Source organism: Anomalospiza imberbis, chromosome 6, assembly GCF_031753505.1.
Source record: "Anomalospiza imberbis isolate Cuckoo-Finch-1a 21T00152 chromosome 6, ASM3175350v1, whole genome shotgun sequence".
NCBI classification, from domain to species: Eukaryota; Metazoa; Chordata; class Aves; order Passeriformes; family Viduidae; genus Anomalospiza; species Anomalospiza imberbis.
Window position 1 is genome coordinate 5,186,956 of NC_089686.1, and position 12,146 is coordinate 5,199,101.

Sequence of the window (12,146 nt, forward strand, 5' to 3'; positions counted from 1 at the left end):
ACGTTTTTGTAAGCCCAAGTCAGAGCTTGTATGTAGCAGCAGGTTTCAAGGACGAGGCTGACATGGTGTTGAAAAGGGGATGGAAAATGCCCTGTGGAAGAGTTGGATCTGTTTCCTCCAGACCAGCTCCTGGAGCAGGAGCTGCTTTGGGACTGGTGTGACTCTACCCATGGACTTGGAATGACCAAGTGACCAAACTTTGCACAATGAAGACCCAATGTAGGCTGGGACAGAGCTCCCGTGCTGGGCACAAAGCGCTGGGCAGCCACCAGCATCTCCCTTTGAACCCTGCTCCTTGTGGCTCTTTAAACCCCAAACCTGCAGTGTTTTCTCCCATACTGGAGTGAACAGAAATCTGTGTGCCTTTGGATTTAGAAGAGAAGCTCTGCAGCAGGTCCCCAAACCCTGCTGACACCGAGGGGATGCCAGCAGGCAGCTAATGGATTTGCTGTGGTGCTGGCTGCCGGAGAGCTGTGATGAGAGAGCTTTCATGGCAGCTGAAATTCCTCCAGCGGCTGCATATTTCTACATCCAAGATGTAAAAATGTGAAATGAGATTTGGGGCCCATCAGGAAGGGGGGGGACTCTCCAGGCTGGGCACAGAGCAATTGCACAGCCGGGGATTATCCTGCGTGAAGATCCAATAGCTGTTTCCCATCGTTCGTGGTTCAGCAGATGATTACACCATGTGCTAGAAGCGTGCCATCGAGATCATTTCAAGGGTCAAATCCTCTGTGCAAGAGCTGTGGGTAGAGCTTGAATTTTCTGCAAGCTCTCTGCTTTCAGAGGGCAGTGTTTGCCATGCTGTGGTGGTGCAGGGTCTGACCTGGGGTCTGACCCCAGCCCTGGCTCTGCACGGGGCACAGCAGCTGTTTATTCTGCTGTATAAATCCATAGTTGGAGGGAATGGCAGGCTCCAGGGAGATCAGACACTCCTTTCCAAATGCTGACCTTTTTTCCCCGAGTCTCTTCATAGCTTTGTAATAAATCTGAGTCATCCATATTTCAACCTTGGCTGTTTGTCCAGGCTCTTAACATCTCAGTGTCTTGTTTCGCAGAGATAAAATATGTGGGTGTGTAACTTTGTAATACAAATGTTTAGGCTTCCAAAAATTCCCTACTTTGCTGGTTGATTTTTCTCATTAGAGTGTTTCTCCACACTCCTCATTCCTCATAGGTGACTCTCCTCTTGTGTCTTTGACTTAAGAGTCCCAGTTTTGGGGCAGCTTTTGCCTGGTCCTTGCTGTCATTAGGCAGACAGGGGCACATGGTTCCTGCCCTGAGCTTTGCTCCCAGCCAGAGTTTCAGGAATCAGCAAAACCCAAGCAGCCGCCAGGGCGAGCGGTGCCCGATGTCAGCACTGCTTAGGAAAATCTGAGCTACCGGCACCGTGTGATTTTTATCAGCTGAAATCGCCTCCTGTAAATATTTACTGGAGCTGCAAGTAAGGTTTATCTAATTAAAGCCAAGCAAAACTTTCCATGAATAAGAGTCGCCGTACAGGGGGCTGCTGGTGGATGTTTAGGGACACGTGGAAGAGTTGGGGGAAGCGTGCAGGATATTTTTTCAGCTCTGCTGCTGTCTGTAGCTCAGGGCATGCTGAGCCACATGAGGTCTTCAAGGATTGAATCATCCGTGATGGGGACCTGGTGGCCCCAAGCACATCCAGCTGTTCTGACAGCAGTTCCCTGAATTTTCCATATCCCTGGCATGAAGGGATGTGAGGTGTGGGTATGAGGGGGGCTGGCCTGGCTGCCATGGCATGGGGAGATTGGTGCAGATTTGCTGGGATTGGCAATAGCGGTGGGGTCCAGGACTCCTGATCCCACGGGGACAGTGGCGTGACCCCTGCGGCTGCCAGCTCTGGCACGAGGCAAAGCAAATGCATCTTTTTAATTTGCGTGGTCGTCAAGGTTGCCAGGACTGTAAACGTCAAATCTGAGCAGAAATATTTGGCATGAAAACTGTCTCTGCTCTTCCCCTCCGTGCCGAGCGCGTGGGTGGCTCGGTTCCTCCTCCCACCGCCGGACGGGAGCGCAGCGCTGCGGGGTGGCTGCTCGAGCCTCCTCTCTTCTCTTCCCCGCAGGATCTAGTGCCCAGGAGGGAGGCACACAGAGTATTGTGGCCATGGCCCCGAGGAAGAGGAGCAGCCGGGGGATCTCCTTCATCTTCTGCTGCTTCCGCAGCAGCGACCACCCCGAGATCACGTACCGGCTGCGCAATGACAGCAGCTTCGCCCTGCAGACCATGGAGCCCTCGCTGCCCATGCCGCCGGTGGAGGAGCTGGATGCCATGTTCACCGAGCTGGTGGTAAGTAGGACACTTCCTAATTTCAGCTTTAGTTTTGGGGTTTCTCCCTCTTTCACCTCAACCCCCTTTTTGCAGTCTCCCCAGTTTTGAGTTTCCAGGCAAACTTTGGCGTGAAGGGAGGCTGCTGTTGCTGAAGCCTGAGCTCTGCTCCTCCCTGAAGTCTTGCCATTTTTGGGTAGTCTCTCTCATTAGAAACTCTTAATTTCTTATAGCAGGGGGTTGGGTCCAAGCTGGTAAAGCAGGATGTTCCCCGTAGGTGCAAAGTGACTTTACTTGCTGGGCACTCAGCTTCACAGAAATTGTCAGGTGTGGGCTACACTGAGATTTGGAAAGTCAGGATATTGTTTCTTGGAACCCTTGGTTCCAAAATTTGGAAAAACATGGATTAAGAAAAATATTGACAGCCAAAAAAAGCTTTAATTTCCTCTAAGCAGAAACATTTTGGTGTGGTATTTTGGATGGTGTTCTACTTGGATTTCATTCAGCAGTAAAATGAGCTTTTCCTACAGTGCTTGGGTGCAGAGGGAGCTGGGAATTGTGACACTGGTCAGTCACATCTCAAGGTACAGCACATCCCATTAGATGCCAGGCAGCATGGACCTGTTGAGCCAGGCCTCTTGGTAGAGGAAAGCTCCAGGTTGTATTATAAAAGCTGGTTTTGCCAAGACATCCTTCTCCAAGGGTGTGGCAGAGCAGGACACCAACACAGCACAGTGGGGATGAGGTGTCCCTGCAGCAGACCTCTTCTGGTCAGGTTAAGTTTGTTCAGGAGAAGTGGCTGTCTCTGTCCCAGTTTATTCTCCACTGATAACTTGGCCAAAAACCAAGTTTTCCTGGGGACATTCTTCCCATGGTTCGCTTTTCCCATGCCCCAGCCAAAGCCTTGTTGGGCTGAAGGAGGCATCTCTGGAGGCTCATTTGCTGGAGCTCCATCAAGCCTGTGCACCTCATCTCAGCCCAGGATTTTCAAAACATCTCTTCCAAACTCATCCAGATGCTTTGTGCAGTGGCAGTGCCACAGGGAACCTCTGTGTGTGCAGCAAGGCAGGAGCCAGTCCAGCCTGGGGCACACCCTGGTGTGGCCCTTCTGCTCCCTAGCCCTTCTCCATGCTGTGGAGATTTTTAGTTATTTTTCCCCAGCCAAGACTGAGAAAAAGGCCCAGAGGCAGCTGCTGCTCCAGGGCATGCTGGCAGCAGGCGCTCCCTGGGGATGAAGTCATTCAGGGAGGGGTACAACGGGTGCCCACCGTGCTCCTGCACAAGCAGCTGCAGCCCCCTGGCTCCCCAAAAAACCCAAAAGGCAGATCTCAACCCAAGCCAGCACTGGGTGGGAGGGAGAGGGAAGCCAAGCTCTGCCCTGTGGGCACAAGAAGGCAGATTCCCATTCAGGGGAGTGCAGTTGCAAATCCCCCCTGTGTCCTTACAATGGCTCCTTCTTGCTCTCTGTAACCTGTTGGTGTTGGGTGTTAAATTTCAGCATTAGTCAAATGGTTTGGAAAGTATCCCACTGTTCCTGTACAAACCCACTGTGTAACATTTGGAAGAGAGACAGAGAAAGCACTCAGAGGTGCTGGGCCGATCTTTACGCCTGCAGGAGCCCGATGCCATCGTGCCCGGCCCTCCTGGGTGGGATGGCTTGTGCCTGCTCTGTGGGACTGAGGCTCCCTCCAAAGTCCTTGGATGTCTCAGCCCATTGCGTTGAGGGAAGTTAAAGGGGTTGGAGGGGGTCTGGAGGCTTTGCCAGCTGGAGTTGGTCCTTTGCCAACTCTTCCCTTGCAGCTGAATCCTGACTTTTCTACTCCACTTGTTTGCATCAGGGATCAGAGTGGAGGGATGGAGGATTTCAGGCCTGGGATGGGGGGTATCTCTGGGGACATTGCAGCAGTAGGCATGGACAATCCTCCCACAGACACAAACAGCAGAGTGGAATCCCTGCTCCACAGATCCCAGCCTGCTGCTTACATCGAAGGGCGAAGTCCCTTTCTGTTTGGAGCCGTCCTGCAAAATATTCCCTGAGCTTTGTGTGTTTTTAAGTGTGCCTTGTTGATCTGAGGCAGGAAACATCCGTAGTGTGAGAAATGGGTGATTGTCCCATGCCAGCAGCACAGGGTGAGGGCCTGAGCTGCAGAGGGATGTGGAGCAGCTGTGACTCCAAGGTCAGCTAAAGGCTTGGGCTGCTCTCCCAGTGTCTGTTTTTTGGGATGTTTTGTGTTAGAAGGAAACTTCAGATAGGTAAATAGAACAGATAAATACTTAGGGGTTTATTCTGTGTCTGTGCAAGTGTTTTTCACTTAGTTCTATTAGAAACAACAGGGAAATGGGATATTTTTTTTCAGCTGGGAGCAAATTTCAGCAGTAAGAAATGCCTGATCTTCAGCCCAGACTGCAGGGACGATGCTCCCTGTCCCAGCCAGCCGTATGCAGCAGGCAGGGGCTTTTCCCTGGCTCAGGGCAGATGCAGATGTTGTTGTTGTGGTCAATGACTGATCACTGCTTCCTCCCAGAGGAATCTTTTCCCTTTCTCTGCCTCTCCCCCAGCCTGGTCTGAATGGGTTTTGTTGGAGCATTGTTGGGATGTCGCTCAAGCGGGCATCGGTCCTGTCTGAAAGGCTTTTCTTTGTCCCCTGTCCTGCCGGGGCTCCGGCCAGGCTCAGCCACCCAGGGAGGAGCAGGTGCTGGCAGAGAGGCACCAACAAAAGCAGAGTATTTCAGCAAGATTTACTGATTTGCAGCTCCTCTGGCTGGGACAATGCTTTATGATTTTGTGCAGCTTTCCGTACCTCAACACCGCTGTGTCCTGCCTGCTCGGGTAGGTGGTGTTTGCTTCCTGAGGCTTGTGCAGAGGTGTGGCACCTGCCAGGCAGCATCCATTGGATTAAGGAGTTTCAGGAGCCATCAGTCCTCCCATAGGACACACCAGGAGGATCACTGATCACTGTGCCCCAGAGAGGAGGAAATCTGGGGTTGCGCGAACCGCCTGCGAACCAAGAGAACAAAGCTGTGCCATCTGCCACAGCTTCTTTCAAGAGGCTCCTGCGAATCCAGGCTAACAATACAGCATTTCTTCAAAGGCTGAAGTCTTGCTTGCATGCTCAGAGAAAGCACTTGCAAAGCTCCACATAATGGTGCCATATGGTAGATCTTGCCATAACAATCCTCTATATTTTCTGCCAGCAACTAGACTTTCCACCAGATGGGTGAATGACTGATGTCCTTTATATCTGCTTAACACTCCTTGTCACTCCGAGGCTTGTAGTGAAATGCTCTGTGTGTGGTGGTGTGCACCGGGCAGGGGGCTGGGGTGGCTTGGTTTGGAGAGGATAGGAGGAGCCCCAGCATGACCCAGGAGCCCTCTCTGGCTCTCCTCACAGTGGGGTGGGTCACAGGGGCTTCTCCATCCCTGCAGAATGAGAGTGATGCTCTGGTGGCTACTGACATAGCTTAGATGCTCAGAAGAGCTGCTGAGTCTGCTGTGGCTTTGCTTGCCCCTGAAGCACAAGATGCTGTCCCATGTGATCCCACACCTTGCTGCCAGCCTGCATCCCTGCTGGTGGAGGGATGGGTTCAGAGGAGATGCTGCCCCAGACATTCCTCAACGCTTGTCTTGCCCAGGCTTTGAGGAAATTCCATTTACTGCTCCCACTGGGGCTTCGCAGCCTTTTCACTTCTGAGTTAGTGAAGCAGAAGAAATTAGGGCAACCTCCATCCTGCCCTGCATCCTGCCTGTGATGCACAGCAGCCCGTTTTCAGCCTGTGAAACCAGAGCAGGTAACCCTCCCTGGTGCCTCTGCTCAGACTCCAGCAGCTGACAAGTTTTTTGGGATTTGGGGAGGTAACAGCAGGAGGCTTGTGGCTAAGCAGCGTCCCCAGTCCCCCAGACTCAGGATGGGTGCAGGCCTTTGCCCACTGATGTTGCCTGGGCTTCATGCCTTCCCCTCACATGGCAGGCGGCTGCATCCCCTCCCTGCTGCTTTATGAAGTAGTGGAAACTTGTGAGCCTGAGGAACAATAAAAAGGTCTCTGGCAGCTTATAAGATTTATCACAGCATTTGTTTTTGCTGTACTTGGGGCAACTAATGCATTTCATCTGAGCTGTTCCCTTGATGCTATCAGGAGATAGTTAGGAGATAGCATCCCCTGTCACAAACATTAATTCTGTTATCTTTGAAATGCTTCGTGGTGGTCGATAGGTCTGTGGTTCATGGTTTGCTGGGCTGGGGCAGGATTCTCCAAGCATAACTGTCCCTTGGAGCTGTGCCTTGCCTTCCTCTTGGCATGCCGGGATGATGGCTGTTTTATATGCTGCTTGAGCAGGGAGCATATAAACGTGAGGAGAAACGGTGGTGTGGTCAGTGTGAGCACTGCTATGTGTCAGTAACAGCTCTGGGTTGGGAACTCATTGCTGGCAATCTGCATTGTACTCAGGAACTTCAGCAATGTGCTTTTCCCCCTGGTTTCTAATCCAGTAAGGAGAAAGTATGAGGTTTTAGGCTTTGCAAAACAACATGGCTTTTAAGTAGCAGCTGAGAGATCAGCTGCAAAGCCAAGCTTTGCATTTCATGCTTGCAGGTCAGCTGTCGTATTTTGCTGCCTGGTCCTTCCAGCATTAAGGACTTCAGGATTCTGAGAACCACTGAATGATGACCAAAGCCATTTCCCCTATATCTGCAAAGAAAAGCATGTGGTTGGTGTCTGGAAAAAAAATTACAATTGCAGTAGACCTTGTGTCCTGGGCAAGCCACTCCTTTCTGCAGAGTCCATCCAGAGCCGGATGCTGAGCGTGGAGCTCCTGACCCCATCCCACTGCTGTGTCCCAGAACCAAGCTCCCTTGGCTTATGAATCACTTTCAAGAAGGCAAACCAAATGACAGGCAACATCTGCTTTTAAATTCCCTCTGCGGGGATCCGTGTGCCATACGGACGCTTTTACCAGGCTGCCCAGTTTTTGTTTTTCTGATGTGAGCAGTCTGGACCTGCCAGGCTCCCATCCCAGCCTGGCGCTCACGGCGCTTGTTTTCATCACCTCGTGTTGTTAACACCCTCACAGATAATCTCTAAATGTACCTTTTGATAGGCAAGCATCTGATAGAGAAGTCACACACCTACTGGGTCAGAAAATAAAGGTTTTCTGCCTGCGGGTGTTCCCTGGACCCGAATGAACCAATCCACCAAGGAACTCTGTATTTCAGCAGGAACAGCCCTGTAATCCCAGTATCTGTTGCTGCTACAAACCAGTGTGGGGGCTTGCCCAAAACACGTGCTGTTCCCAACCTGCTTCTACAAAGGAGCCATGTTACAGCACAGTGTGAATCTCAGCTGAAGGCAGAGAGCACATAAGGAACCCCTTTGTTTCCAGGAGAAGTCCAAGTGAAGTGGAAAAATAATATAGCCTACCTGCTAAATGCTTTCCACTTTGCACTTCGTAAAAGAGGAGGCCACATCCCTGGGAGATGCCTGGCAGCTCATTTGGTAACACATGGGTGACCTTAATTGAGGCATTTGGGTTTTTGGCTTGCACTTGCTCGGGTATTTCTGGCACAGGTCACCATGGAGGGTACCAGCCTCCTTGGACAGGGAATCTGCTCCAGCAGCAGTCTTCCTCACTGTGCAGTGGTTGGGTGGTGTTGCTGGAGTTGCGAGCAGGATTGGACAGCAGATGAGTTGTGCTCTACCACCATGCTCGGCTGGAAGCATTCCTGCTGGGAATAGCCTGTGCCTGCCTTGTATCCATTTGCAGATACAAGTGGAAGCTGTCCGTGTTGCTGTAGTATCTGTTGCTGGCAGAGTCTGGGTGTTCCTCAGCGTGGGAGCATCACCAAGGTCAGCTTTTGGCAGCTGAGGCTTTCACAGCCCTGCAGGGAGGATCCTGCCTGAGTGCCCAGTGATCCCAATTCCCATGAACTCTAGTGTTCAAATCAATACCATTATTTACAGGGATCAGCTTCCCTTTCCCAGCCACACCCAACATCTATAAGCCAGTTTATACCTGTGTGCAGGTGACATCTTGCTGGGTGTCAGACCCCAGAATCATAGAAATCACAGAATGGTTTGGGTTGGAAGGGATCTTAAAGATCATCTCATTCCAGCCCCCTGCCATGGTCAGGGTCACCTTCCACCAGACCAGGTTGCTCCAAGTCTCATCCAGCCTTGATCAGAAGAATCCTCCTCTTAGGGTGACTCTGCTTTGCACCTGGGTAAGTTCTTAAAAATGCTGGTAGGATTCCAGGTGTGACTGAAGCCAGGCCTGTGGGGGATGAGGACTCGTCCCATCCATTTCCATCCTCTATTGCTCCATCAGCATCAGACTACAGCTGCCTGCTGCTTCCTGTGGCTGCAATCTTTAGTTCCCAAGGTACCTCTTGGGAAACTTCCAGGATCAAGTTGGTGTGGGGCTTTGTAGCCTCTGATTCCATCCAGCCCCTTTTGAAACCCTTCCCCAGAGCATTATCTGGGGAAACCTTGGCACAGTTTAGCCCCAGACCAACCATCCACGGTGTTCCTACCTGAGCATCCCTGTCAGGCAGGGGACATCTGGAGCCACTCTTGACCTGCTGGCTTGATTTCCAGCTTGAGCAGCTCCCTGGGATACCAGCAGCAGAAGCAGTTTAAAATCTGACTGAAAAGGGAGCTGCTGTTTGAGTTCTGTAAAGAGGTGAGAGGTCCACATTTGAAACCTTACCTATATTCCAGCTCTATGCTTTATTGTGGTAGGAGGTGCTCCCACCAAAGGACAGCCATCCCCAGCTCTGGTTGATGGGACTGAATCCATTTGAGCTGCCACAGTAGTAGATAACAGGCTGAGACATATTTTTGTTGTTTTTTCAGGGGGTATGTACAATTGTGTGGAAAAAGCGCGCTGATGATGCACCTGCAGGGCTTCTGGATCTGAGAGTGCTCTGCAGGGTGAAACTGTGTAGATCAATAACTCAGGCTGGAAAAGTACCCTGGGTTAATTAAAATGGGAGAAAGGTTTTCCAGATGAGGTCGGTGAAAAGGTCACAGGAGGCTGAGCTCAATAAATAACATAAGAAATAACATGTGTGTGTATATATGTATGTATTTATATATATGAGAATAAAAAAGGAGAAACTTAGTGGCTACCTCTCTTAAAATACAGTCATATTGAAATATGAACAGCTTCAATTAAAATAATGATTTAATGAAAATATTAAAGCATTACATGCTGTCTGCCTCAGTTAGGTGTCTGAACTGATGGGAACATGAATCGACTGCAGCTGGAGTTTATTGAAGGCCTAAATCAGCTATTGATGGCCATAATCTTTCCTGCAGAAGGAGGAAGGAATATATATTGCATTTATGTCTGTCCAATGTGTTCAAGGTCAGTAACTGAGCAGGGTGGATTGGGGTCTTTCTGAGACTAGGAAGAAAAATTCATTGTGGGAGGAGGTTAACTAGGCATGAGCACTTCCAAGTGCTTCTGTTATTCCCTGTTGCTGCTACTCATTCACTTGGCTGTAAGCAATTTCCTTTATTCAGGAAATTCATAAAGGCAAAATGAATAATAATCTTTTATCTGTTATGCTTATTCATTAAAAATATGAATAGTTGATTTTTGTTCATGTTCTGTAATTGCAGCTGCAAGTTGTCATGGAGAAATTAAAAATACACAGTGATAATATTAGCAGGGGTTGGCTTGTCTGAGGAGTTGTTTTTAAGCTCTCAGGGTACTGTAGCTGAAAAGAAGTGTGCTGAGGAGGAGGCATTTTTATTAGTGATAATAAAAACAAAAGACTTTTTAAAAAAACCCTGAGATAAATCTGCATACACTGAGAATTGTAGTTGCCTAAATAAAGCAGCAGCTGGAGGAGCTCCTCCTGCGGCACAGGGTGGGTGTGGAGGCAGGGGGTTGTTTGTAACAGCCACTGGTTAATAAGGATTAATATGTCTTTTTTTTTTTCCAAGAAAACAGCTTGAAAGGAAAATAAGGAGCTGAATAGGGTGTGTTCTGAGGCAGGGGTTTGCTGAAGGCAGAAGGGCTGGCAGTGGAAGCAGCAGCTGCTGCTCCGGCCGCGCGGGCAGCGGAAAAACATGAGATGAGGAATGGGGGGAAAAATGCTGATTGCCATTTCCCCTGACACCACAACGTTCTGGGATAAATCAAATTGATGAACTTGGAGAAGAATGCCTGGAAGAGAGTGAAAAAGCAGTATGACCCCTGAGAAAGGAAGGCGGTGCAGGCTTCAACAGGCCATTATTTATTGACTTTTTAATTCCCATGCTGGACCCCTTAATGCCAAACATTGCCAAAAAGTTCACACTTTGTTTTTTCCTTCTATTTTTTCCCAGATATTTTGAGCATTCTTGGATCTCTCTCATGCTTCATTTGATGATGCAAGAGATCTTTACATGCTATAGCCTCGCTTACAGAAGTTTCTAAACTTTGTGCATCCATCCACCAGGAGTAAATTCACTTGCTGTTTATTATGTTGGTCATTTACTGATCCAGTGACATCTTTCTATATGTGTGTGTGTGCATGTGTGAGTGTGTATATATATATACATATATATATATATGTATGCACACAGGTATGTATAAGTGAATCCAGAGAGAGAGAATTTGTGGATGCCTCACCCCTGGAAGTTTTAAAGCCAGGCTGGATGGGACTTGGAACAGCTTGGTTTAGTGTGTGGCATCCCTGCTCACAGGGAATGTGTTTAAACTAGCTGATCTTTATGGTCCTGCCCAAAACAAGCTTTTCTGTCATTCTATAAATATATATGTATGTACATACAAACCCAGCACAAACCAGCAAATTTTAAACAATCATTATTTCAGTTACGGCAATGGGTGACCCCCAGTCTCCTCCACGTACTAAACTTACACAATTTATCAACCAGAAAGGTACACTGGATTTAAAGGTTTTTCATCTTCCTTTCTTACAACCTGTAGGGATATTTGGGAGTTGCAGACCCCTCTATAAGAAGTTGTTCCTTATTTAATCTCTACTCCCCAGATGGCTTCATGCGGAATTTTGATGGCATGAAGGACCTGTGGGATGTAGGGGAAGAACCCATGCTGGTCACGCTGTGGTCTTGTGGACATGGGTGGGCAGCATTTGGGCTCACCCAGCTCCAGGAGCCCATCCTGGAGGTCATTCCTGAAGTCAGGAAATTTGCAGCATCCTGCTGTCTCTCTCCTGTTGCCCCCACTGATGCCCGTGGCTGTCAGTCTGTGGAAGATGCTCATTAAAACGTGGCATGAGTGAAGTGGCAGGGACAGGATTTTGTCTCAAAGGACTGTGCTGTGAGTCTGAGGCTGGACTTGGTGCTTTTCCTGCTGGGAGGGTTGAACATTTCTTCCAGTGTTTTTTTGGCTTGATCTGGCTTTGCCTTCAGGAGGTGGTAGGAGATGGCAGTGGCTACCAACCAGAGAGGTGGTGGTGACATCTCCCTCCTTGGAGATACTCAAAAAGCCATCTGTACATGGCCCTGGGCAGTGGCCCTGCTTGACCAGGGGGCTGATTGACCCCAGGGCTCTTCATACCGTCGAGTGGCCAGCTCAGGGAGGTGCAGGCCATGGGAACATCTGTCCCTGAATGCTGCTGTGTGTCCTTCAAGGGAGAGCTGTGGACCCCTTTTTTTTTTGTCCACAGGGTTGTGCTCACCATGTGCTGAGCTGAGCCACACGTTCTTAGGTAGCTTTAGGAGAATGCTGTGAGATCTCACCTTCAGTGGAGCCCGTGCTGTGCTCAGAGAGAGGAGGTGAGGTTTGTTTGGCTGGGATGGAGAGCTGTCAGCAGAGCACACAGCGTGGAAGTGTTGTGCCTCCTAGAAATAGCAAAATACACACTGAGAATCAAAGCTTCCCTGTGAGG

At 49.6% G+C, this 12,146-nt stretch overlaps 1 protein-coding gene across 1 annotated transcript in view; it reads left to right on the top strand.

The window, feature by feature from the left end:
- Window positions 1–12,146, top strand: part of DAAM1 (dishevelled associated activator of morphogenesis 1) — a 90,655-nt gene that overhangs the window by 35,881 nt on the left and 42,628 nt on the right. Inside the window, exon 3 of the mRNA XM_068192114.1 lies at window positions 2,087–2,310. Within this exon, the coding sequence (XP_068048215.1) occupies window positions 2,128–2,310 (183 nt within the window). The 5' untranslated portion in view covers window positions 2,087–2,127. The remainder of the gene's footprint in view (window positions 1–2,086; window positions 2,311–12,146) is intronic.